Source organism: Hirundo rustica, chromosome Z, assembly GCF_015227805.2.
Source record: "Hirundo rustica isolate bHirRus1 chromosome Z, bHirRus1.pri.v3, whole genome shotgun sequence".
Lineage (NCBI taxonomy): Eukaryota > Metazoa > Chordata > Aves > Passeriformes > Hirundinidae > Hirundo > Hirundo rustica.
Window position 1 is genome coordinate 75,426,965 of NC_053488.1, and position 19,407 is coordinate 75,446,371.

Sequence of the window (19,407 nt, forward strand, 5' to 3'; positions counted from 1 at the left end):
AAACTATTTGTTCATTTTTAAGCTTAAGCCTGTTTTGCTTTTCTCCTAATCTCTCTCCCACAGAAAAGGAATAAACACTAAGACCACTACTCGAAATTTAATAACCAAAATTTAGCAAATGTAAAACCACTACAACCCTCTACCTGTAATTAACGTTAATTTTAACATATTTCTCATTTTATCCAGAGACACTGGGGATGCCTCAACCTGGCAGTGTTCAAGGCCAGGCTGAGCAACCTGGATCAGTGGAAGGTGTCCCTGCGCATGGCAGGGGATTGGAATGAGATAAGTTTTAAGGTCCCTTCCAACCCAAACCATTCTATATGAGTCTATATTTTGAGAAATAATGCAGGTATAATTATACACATATAAAAATATACATGTAGATAAAAAAGCATGAGAGATTTCAACCAGATTCACAAATTATCCTACCATGATAAAACAAAATATTTTGCTTTAAAAAGAAATGTTAAAAAAAAAGTTTCAGAGCAGAACTTCTTGCCTTTAAGAGTAGGAATCATTATATCTGCAAAACAATTTTATAACTAGAGGCATTTTTTTGCGATTTTGCCTTGTTTCATCTAGAGAATGGACTAATTGAAACAATGGGAAAATGAACCAACTCCAGTTCTTTCAGCTGGTTAGAAAAGTATTTTCTAAAGCTGTAGTGTTAAATGCCCATGCTGCTTTTGAACTACTGACAACTAGGAAAAGACATTTCTAAAACATGTCATAGATTTTAGTGTTCTTTTTTGTGAACTATAAATTCAAAGTGATTTCACCTTTTTGTACTGAGATTGGCCAAGAACAGAGGTAGGATGAAATCGCACTTTCTTCTCCTTTGGTTCGGTCAACACCAGGCCTTCTCTGTCTACATGCACAAGATTGGGATACATCCCAGCCACTAAGGCAGCTTTAATTACTGCCCAGTTCTCAGAGTTAGTATTAACATCTCTAATATCAGCTCCTCCTCTGGCTCTCACAAAACCTGACAGGACAAAATGGTGCCATGTTAGCTTGTGTTTGGTTCTCAAAAGGAGTTTGAAAATAAAGGTGAAATAAACAACTTCTTTGTAGCATTCTTCACCACTGCCAGCCTTAACAGCACCAAGAAGAAACCATTACACTGAAATCCTTCCTGATAAGGGCTTTCATACTAACACAGAATACAATTATTCTCTACAATACAAAGACATTTCCTATGGGAATCATTCGCAAAAACATAAAAATCCACAAACACAAAATTCATCTCAACAGTGAAATGTATGCGAAGATGAGGGTGCTTTCAGCTAGATCAGCCTCACTTCCTCATCTACACCACACCCTGCATGAATGTGTACATGTGAAACACACATGAAGGTGTGTTTCAAATTAAGTAAGGAAAATTACACCAGTGAACATGATTTTTGTTACAATTTCTATATGCTTGACTTTAAAACAAGGTTAAGTTTTTTTCCAAGTTCATTACCTGATGCTCTAAGCTGGCCAAGCAACTGTGTTCTCATTCCTACAATGATTTCCATTGTGGCTTGGGATAGGAAGTTCTTTTCACAGAAGGCTCTCTCCCAGCCATCACTGCGTGCCTTCTGCCATGCCTGAAAACGTTTTTACATTTGCCTATTAATTTGATAAGCTAAAACTAAAATCTGCACTCTTTTAAAAAGTCACATTTCTGTCAATAAAATTAACACAAACCCCACTCTGAAAGTAAATGTATCAAGCTAGATTCTTTTCTCTGTTCAAGAACTAGATTCTCTTTACCCGTTCACTACAATGTTCACTACAATTATGGCAAGTTAAAATGATTAGTTTAATAAAGATCATTACATTAAGATCTTGAAGTTTTCAGTGTAGTAGGATGTAAAGAGGCACATTGTTCGAACATTCAGAATTTTGTAAAGTTTGAAAATATCAACAAAACATATAACAAAAAGCGGTCCCTCACAAATTTATGAGTCCAATATACAGGAAAGCCACTTAGCCTAAAATAAAGTCTTCTCCAAGGACTTAATCACAGTCCACCACTCTACATCCAAGTAGACTGGCACATTATTTGCCTTGATTGGGTGATCTGCTGTGATTAAGTACTCTCTGAAATGAAATACTACCTGGAAAGCCCTGAGCAGGGCCATGTGGTCACTGAACGTCCCTGCAGCGAAACGCCTCCTGCACTGCATGGCTTCTCGCTTTTGGGAGGCCAGCGTGGGCAGCACAAAAGGGTCTTGGCAGGCAAGAGCACAGGCAATGGTCAGAACAGGATCCAGGCACTTCAGAACTACAGCATACAACACCATTTTACCAAGGTGTGGCTCTACAGGCAATTCAGTGAGGTGATAACCAAGCTCAGTGAGATCTTCCCAAGGGTCCATGGCATCTATGCTCTGTTTATAAACAAACATACATACACACATACAAACAAACAAACAAAAGAGAGGGGGACGGGGACAGTGGACAAAATCAATTTACACTGAAAGCAGAAAGAATGTGACTACTGGACATTAACTAGATTTGTTCCCAAACACTTAAAAAGCAAGCCAAACCATTAACAGAGACAAGACTTTGAAGAACTCTCTTCCCTTGACATGGAAAAACACATCCCCACGCACAAAATGAAAGCAGACTGTAGAAGAAGGGATTACAGGTGACCTCGCCCCTGATGAGTCCAATATCCAATAAGGATGAATGGAATAAAAGGGTGGGTTGGCTAGTCAGGGGAGGATCCTGAGGAACAAGCAACTGAAGGAATGACCCAGAAGGACTGGAGGACAGGCCAGATGGGATAGAGAATTGCTGCTGTAAAGGGTCTGCTGTGCGGTCTGCAGTCTGGGTCTGCAGTTAGAGCCTGCAGTCAGAGTCTAGCAGGAAAACCTGTAGTCAAAGAGTCTGCAAGGCAATACCTGCAGTCAGAGTCTAGCTAGCAGGAATCACCTGCAGTCAGAGCCTGCAAGTCAGAGTCTGCAAGTCTATAGTGGGAGTTTGCTGTAGTCTGAGTCAGTGAGTTGTTGAGTCAGGACGACTGAGTCGTGAAATACCCTTTTTCACCTTGATAAACAAGAGTGCGTGTCTCGGCTCATTTCAATCCCTAACAAGTCCTGCTGCGACAACAGACAGTAAGCAAAAATTCAAGACATCCTTAAGTAATTAAAAACGGCTTCAGTACAGACGGAAATCAGTAAGATAGACTGCTACACCACAAATTTGGAATCAAACACAATTCCCATCTAAACCTATTCCTTTTCTGACCTTAAGCATATGCACAGCATTTCTCACAGTTACAGCAGGCGGAGGATCAGGAGCTTTTGTAAGAAAGTCTACAACTGGACAATTAATTGGAGCCAGAAGTTTTGTGTACAAACAGATGTCCTGCAAGTTAAAAGGCAGAACAAAAAAGATTACAAAGATTTGGAAACAACCCCCAAACACAGGATTTGTTGCAATTAATAGTACGGTTTGATGACATCACATTTTTTAAAGTTCTAATTTCTAACTGAACACGCACCTGAAGTGGCATTCTTAGAAGCTCTGGAGATTGAAATTCCAACATGTTCTGAAATCGGAGCCTGCTGAAGAGACGAAAACAGACTCCAGGCTGATGACGCCCAGCCCTTGAAAATAAAATATGGAAAGTTATTAAAATTAGGATTTCTTTCTAAAAACAAAACCAAAAGCCAGCAAACAGACACAGAAGCTTAGAGTGGAAAAGTAGAAGCAGTTCTATGAACAAAAGTGTTAAGTGTAAGTCGCACACAAAAGTGAGAGTTTTCCAATCACAGATTACTTCTGAGACTGTGGCAATTTTTTACTATAATTTTGACCCAACACTGAGAAATCTGGAGAAAGAAAAACATGGGATATCTAAAGTGCTGTGGGTAAAGTGCTGTGGGTATTTTGCTAACCTAAGACCAGTCCAAGTCTCAATTATCCTTTGTTGTAAGGAATCCAAGTTGCAAACTTCATTTCTTCCCCTCACACCCCCAAACAGAAGAGACACTTGGAGTAAGAGGTAGAATAAAGATGAAATAATTTGTGAGCAAAGGGACAGAGACAGCAAATTCTCACATTCATGCTCAAATACCTGTGGCTTAATGCCAATATAATTGATTAAACAGGCATTTGTTGCTACAGAAAGCTTCTGAGCCCTCACCCACAGTGCTGGGAAGAATATGATCGTGGCCTGTTAAGTCATGGATAGTTTGGAGAAAGTGAAATAAGCAGTCCTCTACCCACAGACAAGGTGTGGAAACACCCCACTGGACACTGCGACGGCTGGTGCTACATGGGAGAAAGAGGAAGAAGAACAAATTAACGGGGAGGAAACAACCTAGACCTCTGGGAAATGCCTGGGCATCACTTTTCTGCAACGTGGGAAATGATTCCAAGGAAATACCTACTGACCCCTACCTGTCTGCAGAGAAAGACTGTTAGCCATTGTCCAACACAACACTGGACTACGCTAGAAACAGCTATTACGTTGTGTGATTTATTCTTAACATACAGGACAGTAGGTATCTGAAAACTGAAAACCAGTATGAGGCATTTATTACCTGCCTTTTCTCTGGATAGCACTGGTTTTTGAAATCCACCCTGGTTTCAGCATTGTGACACGACTCAGTGCATCAAAAGACTTCTATAAAACAAAGAAAGGAACATAAACTGAAGACTGAATAGGGTACATGAAACAGAAGTTACTGGTTATTTAGATTATCAACAGAAGTTTTCTAAAAAGTATGAAACAGTAATATATACAGCAGCTTCTGGCACGATGCTATCTTCTCAGTTTCAAGTGAATGCATTATGGTATCTCCTTTGCAGTATCTGTGTGCTAGACAGTTTTTCTAGTCAATAGGTAACTACACATCGATAAAAGATATGTCAGATCTCTGTTCTGAGATAGCACAAAGCAAGCAAAAATACATTATTATACCAAATGAAGTTTTCCTTTTCATCTCACTTGAAAATTACCTACTTAGGTCATTGATTTTCTTAGATTGATGTAAAATGATAAAAAAAGGGTTTGTTTTATGACAACGTCAGAAATTTGGTGTCCCTATCATCTATGAAATCCATTTCCTTTTCCAAGCCATGCACTAGGTCTTAAATTGCCTCATTATGTTATCTCACTTTTCTTGAACAAATAATTTTGGAATTGGCACTCAACACACCAAAAAAAGTGCTTAATGGATTATTTTTGGACTTGATACAATAGTAGTACAAAAGGAACTCCCAGCGTTCTCTAAGTCTCAGGAAGGTCGTGGTCTAAACTGAGGACTTGTTTTAAAAATCCAACAGAAATACTAAATTGCAAAAGAAAAAGATATATCAACCTACATTAGCTTTTACAGGGTTTTGAGACAGCTAGCTATTCAGAGTATTTGTCTTAAAACAAACAGATGCTGAAACTTTTCAGTGGGTCGCTTGCCTGACAGGCACTAGCTCTCAGCCTACTGTAAAGTAAAAAAAAAGTCTCCAAAATCTATGAAGTGCATGTTTTAGAATCACACTAGGAAAATTGTAGGCAGTCATACCTCTTTCAGCTTGCCTGAGTCGATGACAAACACAACATCATTGACTGTTACACTGGTTTCTGCAATATTAGTAGAAAGAATCTGCAAAGAAAACCAAAACCAGCAAAACTATAGTAACTGTAAAAGCAAAGGCAAAATAGATCATTGTAGCATCTGACAGTCCCCTAATACTTGCAATTTTGCGGATGCCAGAAGGTGGAGTTTCAAGCACTTTCTTCTGATCCAAAGTTTGCACACTCGAATGAAGCATGAAAACTTGGTATCTAATGCAAGACAAAAAGCACATTTTAAGGATCCTTAAAAGAAGCCATAGAATAAAAGCCATAAAAAGCCATAGATACTAAAGGTTTTACCTGTGAGCATTATCAGCAAATCTCTTGTCATCAAAAAGAATGCGGTCCCTCAGGCTCACTATCTCATCATATCCAGGAAGAAATATTAAAATCGCTCCTAAAAATGGAAATGGGTTTGCAAAGTTAAACAGAGAAAATTCAAATACATGTCAGCGCCATGTAGACTAGCACTCGTATGGTTTTAACTTTGGGGGATTTCTGAAAACAGAGCATGATTCATCAGAGCCAGATCCACAACAGTTCACTGGGAGTGTGGGCATTTACCTACCCGCATCACAACTGTGACAGATGCTGTGAAGTAAGTGCATTATCAGATCCAGATCCACTTTTTCATCATCAAAACTGTGATGATAAGCCATCAGTAGTTCTCTGTCCTCTGCACTAAGGTCACTACCACTTTTTTGGACCAAGGAGCTTTCATCCAGATTTCCAAATCCAAATGAAGCGCTGTAATAGAAAAATGCACAGACCAGAGTCAAGGCTGCACCCTTCGGGTTTGCATTCAGCCATCAACTCAAACTTTGATCAAGACCAACGTGACTATGACTTGACCAACATGACTTGAATTCTAATTTTTAAATGTAGCAGAAGAGAATCACTACACTATTTCTGTTCACCGATTTAAATGTTAACCAACAAAGCATGCCACTTCATTTTTTAGCGTTAACTTCAGTTTTCTTAAACTTCATTGAAACACAACCATAAGCAAATGGAAGTATAAAGATACTCCTCATTTACCTGCTCAAGGAAAAATGTTTAAGATATGTATTCTCCAAAAGATTCCCAATAGCAGAAACTACACTTAGAGAAATGATAATAAATATAATCTTTACAAAACACTACCACAACTGGGATAACTCTAGGTTAATAAAAAAATTACATTCTTGAATTCTAACATTACTTCTGTAGAGTTTCTTTAATATGTCTATTGTGTATAAACAACATACAGATCAAAACACACAACAGATTTGTTTCCAAAGTAAGCATGTGAAAATGAAATGGTACATAGCGTAGAACCAGCAAGTTGTGCAAACATATGATACTGAGTACAAACGTTTTTGTTGTTTGTTTTTGAAATATTCCCATTCTCAGAAAAGCTACTGCTATTTAGTCCAGATTTTACAGCTAAAACCTGTTTTGATTAAACAAAGCCTGTTCTGATTAAATTAAAAGAACACAAACCTCAATCTCCCTTCACCATGCTATGCAATTCTTTCTGCAAAGCAGCTGCAGCTTACCTGTAGGATTCCAGCAGATCAACAACCTCTGTCTGTCCAAAGCGCCTAGCCCAGTCCACAGCCATCCTGAAGGAGTTGCGTAAGTATTTTTATTAGATTTTTCATTTCAAAAGACGAACACGAATAGCATATCAGGCAAAGAGACAAGCGACACCAGACTTTTGCATCCATTTCTGTATTGTTATCAGTACAGTTATTGCTGGATCTGCAACTTTCCAATTGAAAGTGCTTGAACAGGTGTTAACAGCTACCTGATTTTTAGATAACTGCAGTTCTTTACCACAAAAGAATGTCAGCTTTACAAGGGAGTACCTGCAAACATGCACAAGGAAATGGGAGGAAGAATGTGTCATTCCTTTAAAAAGCCCATACCAACCTACAGAGATCAAATCTGCCTGTTTGCAGTACCCTTTAAGTCATCCCAAAAAGTCACACTCCAGGCATTTTTCATCAAAATATGGGAAAACTTTGGGCTAATTCATATCTCTCAGAAGTTGTCCTCCTCACAGTGCAGGTCACTGCTTTATCTTTAAATTGAATTGCTTCTCAAGTTTTTCAAGTGTTATTACTGAAACATGATTTTAAAGAGTTAAGATTTGAGCTAAGGGTTAGAAGCAATTTATATTGATCAAGATGTAAGTTAGATCAGTAAATGGTAGGTTAATAATTATTAGATGTCTAAGCTACAGCTAACTGTTATATTATGAGCTTGTTTATAGAAAAAGTGGAGTAAGTGAACCGTCATAAGAACAGATTGAAACCACCAAGAACAATGGCCAGCACCTGGACTTCGAATCAATCAATCAGTCACAAGACCTTGGATTGTGCCAGAGGGTCACAGAGACCTGATGAAGACTCTCCTGACTTCACCCTTTGAGACATTGACCCAATTCGAGACCACTGACCCAATTCAAGAGAAGATTTGCACACGTGTGAAGGACTGATAGCCTCATTTTACTACAGAGCGGGGATGGGAGGTGCTGGGGTTATGCATATGTACTGTATGTAAGATCCTGGAAAATAAATAGAGGCCAAAGAGCCTTGTTCGGGGCGGCCATGCCTTTTGGAGATGACTCCCGTGCCGCCCGCCAGTGAAAAAACATACCACTCTCTAACTTTAATTGGTTCAAGGGTCTTTGTCCGTGATTGTATCGGTTTTCAATGACTCAATTACCAAATATCAGATCCTTGGAATCCTAATTCTTATCTTTCCATGCTACAATTATTTACTGTACTTCCTTGTTTATATGAAGACATATTACATGACATGTGAAAACTTGAGTTTTTACAGATTCACAAATATTTTTTAGATGCTACAACATATTAGAAACACAACACAAAGACCTACTAATATAGGTAACTCATTGAAAATAAGAATTGCCAAACATTTTGGTCCAATTTAGTAGATTACAGTTTTTCTGTTCACCAGTGTCTTAAATAAGACCTATTGAAACCAAGTTTATAGCCCATAATCTAGACCATGTAATTAAGAATTCAGTTTAGAATTTATGGAAAACAATTGTCATTAACAGGAAATAGAAACTGTTTAGGCTGTCAAAACCTATGGTTCTTACAGCACTGTGATAAGTTAGCAAATTAATTTAGGTGTTATAGAATTTTCTTTCTCTCTCCTAAGAGAGATAGAAATAGATTTATTGACCAATAAATCTACGTTTTGGTTTCTCTGTTTTTACCAGCCATTGGATGATTTGCAGTGGATACTTGCTCCCATACTGATCAGCTGTTCTACTTGACTCAAAAAGCCTCTCCCTGAAGAAATCATCAGAGCAGTTGCACCAGTTTCACTGTGCCTATAATCAACTGATAAGTACAAAAAAAAAAAAAAAAAAAAAACCAAAAAACAGTAAACCCAATAGAAATGTTATTTTTTCATCTAAATATAGTACAAATATTGCTTTCAAATTCCAGCCCAAAGAGAATTCATTTCCTCACTTTATTTCTGCAGTCAGTTCATGTAAATTTCACACTGTTTTAGTAACACACTTCTGTAAATACTTCAGAACACCAACTAATTCTGCTACCCTTATCCATTTTTTCAGTAGGCATCAGAATACAAAGGTAACAAGATCTGAAACAGGAGATAAAAGTAGCCATCGAAATTTAAGAAAATTTGAGGTTGTTTTCTTCTTATGCAATAACACAAGAAACTTACCACTGACATTTTCAGTTAAAATAAGATGGAACACCTGAGCAAAGGAATCAATATCTTTATGCAACCAGATGTCAGAAAGACAGGAATCCATTTCTTTAACTATCCATGGTTCAAGGCAATTCACATCTTTTTCAGTCTGAAGATAAAAAACAATATTGAAAGATTAATCTCTTGCAAGGGTCTTTATTCTGATACATTACACACAAAGAATATGAATGGTTAATTTTCCCCGCAGCAATCAGAAATCCTGCACTCAGGTATCAGTTAATGCATTGATTGTGTCGATGGCAGTTGAGCCATTTGATCTGAGGAAAAGTTGTGTACAACTACCATAAGTGAAGAATGCACTTCAGCTAGAGCAGTTCATCCTAATAAAGTAATCTTTAAAATATGTTAATATCCTGAGAGCCTCTACAGCGCTGTCTTTAGAAAACAGATTTTAAATGGCTAGTAATATAACACAAATATCAAGATTTCTTCCTACAAAAGGAAAAACTTACCAGTTGAGTAAATACTGTGTCACCACCATCATCGAACCATTTGTACTCTTCATTTACCCTTGGAATTGATTTTTGTCTCCGAGATGCCAGTTTGTTAGTGTGTTCTTGTGCTGAGCACCACTCAGAAAGAGTCTTCTTCTGTTTCTCTTCTAGAATGCAAAGTATTGCCCAAGAATGTTTTAGAGTCATCTTTATTATCTATTGTTTTCTACTAAAAAAAAGTCATACCAGGTCAAAATTTTACAGATTCAACATCTTTTATTTAATCTAGAATGCTACTACCAGTCAAACATAAATGACATGTTTAAGTGCACCCAAAGTGCACCACTGCAAACAAGTGCTATCGCAAGAAGGCAAACCCCACCATTTTGGTATTTAACCCCTGAAGCCCCCATTATTCCAAACTACTGCATTCAAAGGAGCTTCCTAAGTAATTACCGTCTACACAATCTCAGCCCAGATCTTTCTCCAGAAGTGGAATGCTGAAGACAAGTGATACACTCCCTGCACGTAACAACGTATTTTTGTACCCAAGTAGAAGAAATGGTAGAAAACAAGAATGTCTTAACTGAACTTTTCTGTCTCCAGTGATCAGACCTGAGCACTGTGATAAATATCCAGTTAGGATTGTATGTTATGGATTTGGGGTTTGCATTTTTTAAAATTTTTCTTTCAATAATCACTGGGATCATTACTTTCAGTTGCCAGAAGAACTTCTGAAGCAGTATCTACTAAATTAAATGAAAACCAATACTGTTTAGCTCAAGAGTGTTAACGCTTAGAAAAAATACATCCATGCCTGAAGAACGCAGTGAAAAATGTCACTAAAGGGAACAACTTGTGCATTTAGTGCAAAATGTAAAAAATCCTGCTGGCTTTAATTGGCATCCAAAGCTACAGAGCATCCTATGCTTTTTTAGTGTTCATGTGGTCAGAGCCCCCAGTTATATGCAACTCTACACCATAATAATTAGAAAAAATATGACATTTATCAACAAAGCAAAAAGAATGCAACCATTGAATCAAAGTGATTTTTTTTTCTTTAACTGCATAAACTATTTCAATAATGTAAACACTGAGAGCTTAAAGATACTTGCTGTCATCTAATCACCTCTTTTAATCTCCTGACTTTGGAATTTTAACAGAAAACAATCTTGTTAATTGTTTGTTCAATCAATCAATGATTCTCATAGCCAACCTTGCAATTAAGATATCCACCAACCTTGTTGTTTCTCTTTTTTGTACTTTATCATCTCTTTGTTTGTATACCCAGTGCTTCGTAAAATGTCCTCCAGAAACATCTCTTTAACTTCAAAAGGTCTTCCTTGGACTAAAAGTATAAATAATCCATAAAAGATCAGAGATATTCACTAGCTTCACTTACAGCTTTTTTTTTTTTTTTTAAATTATCTTCACTGGAGTTTATTTTTCTCAAAATTATACAAAATAAAACATTTCCAAAGTAAAATGCCACCTTGTTTCTCATCAGCTCCTTCAATTTTATCAGGTGTTATAGCAAGAGATGTTCCTAAGATTGACAGTTACTAACTACAAGTTTTCTGAAACGAGAAAAAGAAAACAGCCTTTTTTTTGTTTAGGGTTACAAGCAAGAACTTGCCATGTAAGCCTGCCACCAGGATTAAAAATGTCATTAATTAATAAGCAATTAATACAGCTTTGTGCAAGGTTCCACAAGGAGACACTACATCTTTGTGTTGCACTACTTTCTTTTCATGAGAAGTATGTGAGGAGATAAATTTATCTCCATGTCATCAACTAACTCAGCAAAGCTGGGCTTTCTTTACTGAGTACTTCTTGACAGATGAGACATCCCAGTGGTCTTTACGTTCTAACAATTTATCCTGATTTCTTTTTCAAAATTATTCTTTTCTAGACCTTATCTGTGGACATTAAAGGATTTTTTTGCATGAAGAATTAAAATCTCTACATTTTGATTTCTTGTCCCTTAAGCTGACTTTATACCACTCAGGATTTTCCTTCAGAAAGAACAATCCACAATTCACATAATTTTAGAAGCCGTCACAAAGGAAGTCTTCCAACATTGATCACAAACTCTGTGTACTATAGAAACCCACAACTACAAAATGTTGGTTTCTGTGGTCAGGATTTTGTCAGCCATATTTATTGCTGACATATCTCTTTCATTACATTAACAGACAAAGTAGCTTCTTTTAATTCTTAAATTCTCCAAAAAAACCCAAAACAAAACAAAACCAAAAAACCCCAAACAAACAAACAAACAAAAAAACAACAAAAAACCACAAAAAACCACCAAACAAACAAACAAAAAACCAAAACAAACCAAAAAAACCAACAAAAAACCCTGTATTTTCAATTACTGTTGGCCTGTTACATAACTAGCATAAGCACTTTAGTAAACTGGAGAGCTTGTCATCAGAAATTCCAACACAAATCTACTTATCTAAAAGAACAGGAAACTGCAAAAGAGTAAACTGGAAAGCCACGCAACAACCACAACTGAGTCTCTCCCTTGCAAAGAAACTTCAGATAATGTGAAATTATGTGTAATTTTCAGATTCCTGTCTCCAACAAGTTGCAAGCCTTATTTTACTAGGCAGAAATTCAAAACTGGGAACCAGAGATCAGCACTTCTATCTGCAAAAAAAGGGAAAAGAGGTTTCCTTCTCACAACCATCTGCTGAAAGAAACCAGTAAGCAATTCCACCCATTTCCTAAAACTGTTGAGAGTTTTTTAAAAAAGGCTGACACGCAGAAAGTCTATCTGATTGCCAAAAAAAGCACTTACCTTAAAAGCTACATTTCAAACCACATTAAATTTGGACATCACTGTTGAAAAAGTAAGAAGATTGCAAGGTGCAAGAGGAGGTTGCCCATGCAGAAAATCTGCAAGCCAGGAGGATGGAGGAAAAAAAACCAAACCCAGAACCCACCCCCATCTCCCACACATCTACATTTTGCCTCTACTAAAGATCAGTCAAATGAAATTAAAACAGCAGCAACGGTAACCTTTCTTTGCATCTGAATGTAATTTAATTGCAGGTAACAGAGTCTGAACAGAAACTAAGAGAAACTGGATGCCTTTTCTGAATATTTACCTAGATGAATGGCTAGGTGAATTTCACGTAAATCAAAGAATCATTTGATTCAAGCATAAAACCCAATCTGCCTAGGCCTGTATTTATGAATTGAACAGGTACAGTTATCCGTGTTTTATCCAGTAAGCAGTAACAACCTTTATGAGGCCTGAAGAATTAGAACCTACTGGAATGTATTAATATATATCACACTCATGTGGCTCCTAAGTCCTGTATTAGTATGAAGACAGCACTTCAACAACCTTTTCCTACTTCTTGAATTAATACTGGAGGGCGGCAGGACATACCTGCATTTAGAGACTAAAACACTTCACTCTGAAGCAGGTGCAGGAACAAGAAACCTGAATACACAAAGAATAGACTCCTGTACCTTTCAATGTATTTATCACGTGCCTTTACTCAGAATAGTTTCCTACAGTATAATAAGATTTGTGAGTCTCAGGGCGGGTATACTCAGATTTAAGAGTTAAGATAAATACTTACTATGTATTACTGGGCAGCTTCCAAAATACCTAATAAAGAGATTGGCGTCTAGAGCAGCACTAGAAATAACTAGTTTCAGATTATTCTGGTTTTGTAGCACATCCCTCAGTTTTATTAACAAGAAGTCACTGAACCTATCCCTTTCATGTACTTCATCCTGTAACACATGGGACAAGAAAGAGAGAGACAAACATCACAGATTCAAAATCACAACTTCTGATAAATACAAACTTTTTTTAAAAAAATAAAATATATGATTTAGTGGCACATTACAAAGGCATTGAAATGTATAAATCTAGTTTAAGTAATAGGGTTTTTTTTGAAAAACTATCCATAATCCAAAAAATACTTCAAAAAGTTTTTATCAGCACCAAGTGCACTGCAATGCTGAAGCTGTACACACCTTAACTTCAGAGGCCAAAGTGCATATCTGAAACCTCCCTAATTTTGTATTTAAAGCCCAGTTCCAAGAAAAGGCCACAAACCACAAATCCTACAAATTTATTTTAATACTCACTTCACCATTGATGAGCATTTAAAGAAATGTATGACACCACATAATCAGATTGCTTAGACAAGTCCTGCACAAAGCCTGTTATAGATTAAGGCACATAATTGATTAATCATCGTTGTCAGTCTTCTGTTTTGTTTTGTATTATGAATAAATGAACAACCCAAATACAAGGGTTGTAGACTGATATCAAGAACGCATAGATCATTCTCATGCTTTTTTAACTTTGATAAACAGATAGCACCTAAACTTACCATGATTTCCTTTAATCTTCAGTACTTAAATCTTGACATAAACATTCTAGTTCCCATTACTTATTAAATTCCACAACAGGAATAGTAATATAATCATAAATGAACACACATGAATAATTTGCTAGCAATTAGACTGCACACTATCTTGAAAACACTGGGCAAACAAATGGACTGAAAACGTGCACTGCTAAAACAAATACATAACAGAAATCCTGACACGACCACATTGAATCACATCCATGTAAGCCTCCCAAAGGCTTTTCTGCTGACAGGGGAAGTTCAGAAAGATTTACACTTCTGTCATCCTCAGCTCCTCCTGATTCCACATCTAATTATTCACATGAAAATAAAATAAGATATTTTTACAGGAAAAAAACACAAACACATGGGAAAACACCAAAATCCACAAAACACGCATGCTACTCTAAGGACTCGGGAAGTCTTTAAAGTTGACTCAGATTCTACCAAACAAAAACAGCTAAAATGCTCAGCAAATTTAAATAAAACAAACGAGGACCTCATTTTCCAAAGGAATACATATAGCTCCACCCCACATGAAAGACCACAGGATGCTCACCACAATAACATGGGTCACAGTGGAGAGGGTGCTGTCTCCTGCCATCAGCGTGCGAAGGAGCATGTCATTAGTGCAGAATGTTACCAGTGTCTTTGGAGAAACCCTATGGAACAGATCACAGAGACAACTCAGGGGGTTTGCATCATTTAAAGGCTGCTAGCCTTCCATGGCTCAAAAATTAAAGCAGAAGAGGAATTACAGTTCTCTCCCCACAAGACTCCTGCACACCACTTCTTTTTAAACTATGCCTTTTCCCAGGCATTTCCTAACAATTCTCACTGCTTGTGCCCCAAAGATCTGGACAACAGATTAATTGAAAAAATAAGATTCAAATTTTAATAAATATGGAGTTTAAAGAGAACCACGAGAAACTCTGCATGTCATTTAATTTACTAGAAAATTCCATGTGGAAAAACAGGCTCCAATTCCTCAGCATGCGCTTGGCTATAGCCTTTGTATTTGCTTACACATGGTAGGATGAGCCTGGCTGGATGCCAGGCACCTACTCAAGACACTTTATCTGTCCTCTCCACAGGCAGGGGAGAGGAAACACTAAAGACTCACAGGGTCAAGAGAGGGACATGGGTCTCTCCCATGGGCAAGTCTTCCATGAGCTTCTCCAATATGAGTCCTTCCCACGGGCTGCAGTCTTCATGAACTGCTGCAGAACAGGTCCCTTTCCACAGGGTGCAGCGTTTCAGGAACAGCCTGCTCCAGCATGGGACCCCCACAGGGTCACAATCCCGACAGCAAACCTGCTTCTGTGTTGGCTCCCTCTGTTGCACCACAGGTTCTGCCAGGACCCAGTTTCAGCATGGACTTCCCAGAGGATCATAACCGCCTTCACGCATCCACCTGCTCTAACATGGAATTCTGCACAGGGGGATCCCTGCTGCACCATGGACCTCCATGGGCTGCAGGAGCACAGCCGCCTCACCATGGGCTGCACCATGGCCTGCTCTGGCACCTGGAGAGCACCTCCTCTCCTCCTGCACTGACCTTCCTGTCTGCAGAGCTGCTTCTCCCACATGCTCACACTGCTCTCCTTGAACTGCGACCTCTGCTGTGCAGGTTTTTCTCCTCGGTTTTCCACTGTCCTGGAGGCACTACCACCATCATAGATGGGCTCAGCCTCGGCCAGAGGCAGGTCTGTCTTGGCTGGAACCAGCTCTTGTCAGACATGGGCGAGGCTTCTGGCGTCTTCTCACGAAAGCCTCCCCAAAGTTCCCAAAGCCTTGCTTTGCAAACCCAGTACACTACAGCTGACTAAAGCATGAAGTAATCAGCTGATCCTCTGTTTTTTTAGGAGGTCAAAATTCTGAAATTTTACTACTCTATACCTGGGGCAGAGTTAGCTGTTTGAGTAAAAACAGCATTTATCACTACTTTCTCCAGTATTGCCATGGTAAGGGAGCTGAAAAGTTCCTCTGTACTGTACTCTACAGCTCTTCTCTGGAAGACAGTTAAGAAAACTTTAAAAATTAGACTTCTGTGTTGCTATAAACACTTCTAAAAATCCCCACTCCAGACCTTTTTTGTCCAGAGCTTAAAATATTGTCACCTCCCCCTCTTAGTGTTTCTCTGGAGTGAATGCACTGATTCTTCTTGAGCTGGACTTTCTGCACTGCTTCCAGTAATTCTTCCATTTTGATCTGACTTTGCTCTTCTTCTGCCAGCACAGTACTCCCACACATTCATCATCCAGCTCATTCGTGATACGTCTTCACTAGCTCTCGTAATCCCTTAATAGCCTTGTGAGCTTTCATACACACATTTGAATTCTTATTGTGGGTTTGCTGTTTAAGTGCATTAATTTTCATCAGCTATGTGTTATCTCCATTCGTTCAAGCCAGCACAACCTTTTGCCATCTTCTGGTCACTCATATCCCAGCTGTTGCCCCTTCCCTGAAATGTCACTGGCCACACAGCGCAAAGATATAAAAATCCCACACAATCCATCTGTGCTCTGCTCTAGAGAAAAAATTCCCCAAGTGATATTGAAATGTCTGCTTTACATCACTTCATGTTTTAAACACAAAAGCTGAAGCAGAGTAAATTTAGCCCAAACTAGACTGGTCAAGAGTGCTCAGTTTCATCAGTCACTTTCCAATTCTGTTGTTTTCCCTTTTATGACCCCTACCAACTCACACTACATAATACTTGTTAACACTTGCTGGTCTTCTCACCTACCTTCAAAGTTCAAAGCTTGCAAACCTTTTGGATCCACACATGTTAAAAGTAGAGAGCAGAAAAAAAAAAGAAGAGAGGAAAGTGTAGACTTGATCTGAAAATCAGGCAAGGATTAACATGCACAGACTCTGCAGAAGGAATGAATAGAAAGTACTTAAAATTCAGTTCTGTAAAACAACCTATTACATGAAACTGCAAAACACAGGAAGAAAGCTGTCCTTTTCACTCTTAAGTATTCCTTACCTGCAGTAACACATCCCACCTATAATTTATGGGGTTGCATCCCAAACATACTGCAGTTTAAATGGACACAAGATTCACGATACCAACACAAGATCAACTGACACGTAGAAATACCATTAGTACCTGCTTTCCAACCGGATCTGGTAGCCGATTGTCTGGCCAATCTTCTCTCTTCTTTCTGCAGCCACTCTTTCAGCCACAGCAACAGCTGCTAAACGTCTCGGCTGAGTACAAAACACACGACAGGGAGTTCCATTCTTATAGCAGTCATCAAGGATAAACTGAGGGATCTGTAAAGAAGTGGTTCAAATTCACTTTTTGAAAATGTCACAGCTTTCTTAGCACAGGGAAACAATTTCACTGCATTTCGGTATTACACATTGCAAAAGACTTTTCATTAGGATTATCACTGCAAACATACCTGAATTGGCAGAAAATAAATTTCTAAGTATAACCTGTTTAGGTTTTTTTAAAGAAAAAACTTGCACTATCTCTCTCTTGCTTCAGAGAAATCTATTAAAAAAAAAAAAAAAAAAGCCCTGAAGATAATCTCTCATTTTAACACAAAAAATATATTACTCTGGGTACTAAGAAAAGAAAACAGAACTAGCCTTAGAAGAAAAAGGGCTATACAAACATCACAGCTACCTTCCCTTCAACATTTCCCTTCATTATTTTAATGAAAAAATTGTATCTATCAGAAAACTGTGAGGAACTATTTATGCCTTTAGAACTTCTCTGTTGGTTTAGTACATCAAAAGCAAGAAAGTGAATTGGAACAAAAGATTTTCAATCAAACAGGAAAAGAAAAGCCTTAAAATACCATTAAAATATCCCTTATCACAAATGTTACACAATTTGCTTTCGTTTAGTATAAATACTGTTATCTTTTTTATTTCATTGAAGAAACATACTTGAGTAGTTTTTCCTGATCCAGTCTCTCCTATAATCAAAACAATTTTATTGTCCTTTATTATTTGGACAATTTCTTCCTGTTTTTCAAGAATCGGTAGTGATTGCCTGAAGGAATCGAACTCTGATTCCCCTCTTTTCACTGGGACCTGGGGGATACCGTCATTAAGCCGACCACTTGTCTTGTTCACTTCTTTGTTTTCTGTGAAGAGAAGTTAAAAGTTTATTTATGCAGATACAGAGGAAGGTCACTAAAACACTGCTCAAAATTTGTTCTTAAAAATGAACGTTGCTGACTTTTTACACATCCCTGTGGGTAAAGTGACAAACCTGTCACAAATTTAGAAGTCATATTTATAGCAACGCGTTCTCTTGTGGTGCTTGCAATAGGTATTTTTCAAAACAGTTATTACTTTCATAGGTACTTTGAAGAAAAACAGACTCTTCCGGAGCATTGCTCCAAGTCAAAAAAGCCTCCAAAGCGCAGAAGGAGAAAGGGAAACTAAACCAGAGAAAAACAGCCTGGTGTATTTTGGTGGCCTTTTTATCTGCGCCCTCATTTCACATCTGCAGTTTTCCCTAGAAATACACACTTTCAGAGTTAAACCTTTAATCTATTATACACATTTGCCTGAAATCATACTTATTCAAGCGTGCTGTATCAAGAGTCCTGGACCCCACACAGCAGTGTGATGTGTTGGAAAGCAGTGCATAAGGAGCCAAAAAACATGCACACCTTCTGAGCGAGCTACTTCAAATCCAGCACTGCAAGTACTACTCTGTTACTCCTTGACAATTATTTTCCAGAAGAATGAAAAGCTTGCTGTAACTCAATTATACGTATTTAATGTGATTAACATGTTCATATCCTAAATTACAAGCTGTTGTACCAAGACAAACACAGACTAAGAGATCAGGAGAACTAAAAACACATTCTTGAGAAGCAGAGAAAGACAAATATTAGACAGCTCATTAACTTATCCCTTACATTCCTAAGACATTGTGTTTCAGTACTTCTAGTATAGCTTCCCCCTGCTCATTAAATAATCCTATTAAACAACTGAAACAACCGAAAACAAATAGCAAAGGAAGCACTTAAAAAATGGTCACCTTGTATCAGAAACACACAATTAAACAAGGTATATTAAATGAAACAAGTGTTTTCTGTTCACTATGCCCACCTCTGCACACAGAAACACAGTGTAACTTTTCCCTTGTAGCTGCTAAAGCTATAATCCAGATGAAAGAGTTGCTTAAAAAAAAAAAAAGACCAAAATTTGTCTTTCAGTGAACTCTTTCATATTCTAGAAGTCAAGAAGTCTGGACAGTAGCGTCTTAAGGACAAAATCT

At 37.9% G+C, this 19,407-nt stretch overlaps 1 protein-coding gene across 4 annotated transcripts in view; it reads right to left on the reverse strand.

Moving 5' to 3' along the window:
• Nucleotides 1–19,407, reverse strand: part of LOC120765654 (3'-5' RNA helicase YTHDC2-like) — a 31,498-nt gene that overhangs the window by 10,941 nt on the left and 1,150 nt on the right. The window contains exons 3-21 of one of the 4 annotated variants that reach the window (XM_040090733.2): nt 18,060–18,259; nt 17,269–17,435; nt 14,713–14,815; nt 13,371–13,527; nt 11,012–11,119; nt 9,790–9,938; nt 9,290–9,425; nt 8,811–8,937; nt 7,117–7,182; nt 6,147–6,325; nt 5,879–5,975; nt 5,701–5,788; nt 5,526–5,606; nt 4,545–4,627; nt 3,500–3,605; nt 3,244–3,363; nt 2,109–2,381; nt 1,469–1,595; nt 783–988 (exon numbers count right to left, since the gene is read on the reverse strand). In XM_040090733.2, coding sequence (XP_039946667.1) covers nt 783–988; nt 1,469–1,595; nt 2,109–2,381; nt 3,244–3,363; nt 3,500–3,605; nt 4,545–4,627; nt 5,526–5,606; nt 5,701–5,788; nt 5,879–5,975; nt 6,147–6,325; nt 7,117–7,182; nt 8,811–8,937; nt 9,290–9,425; nt 9,790–9,938; nt 11,012–11,119; nt 13,371–13,527; nt 14,713–14,815; nt 17,269–17,435; nt 18,060–18,259 — 2,573 coding nt within the window. Of the gene's footprint in view, nt 1–782; nt 989–1,468; nt 1,596–2,108; nt 2,382–3,243; nt 3,364–3,499; nt 3,606–4,544; nt 4,628–5,525; nt 5,607–5,700; nt 5,789–5,878; nt 5,976–6,146; nt 6,326–7,116; nt 7,183–8,810; nt 8,938–9,289; nt 9,426–9,789; nt 9,939–11,011; nt 11,120–13,370; nt 13,528–14,712; nt 14,816–16,902; nt 16,972–17,268; nt 17,436–18,059; nt 18,260–19,407 lie in introns of those variants that run through there. The other 3 variants (XM_040090736.2, XM_040090734.2, XM_040090737.2) reach the window with 3 other exon arrangements.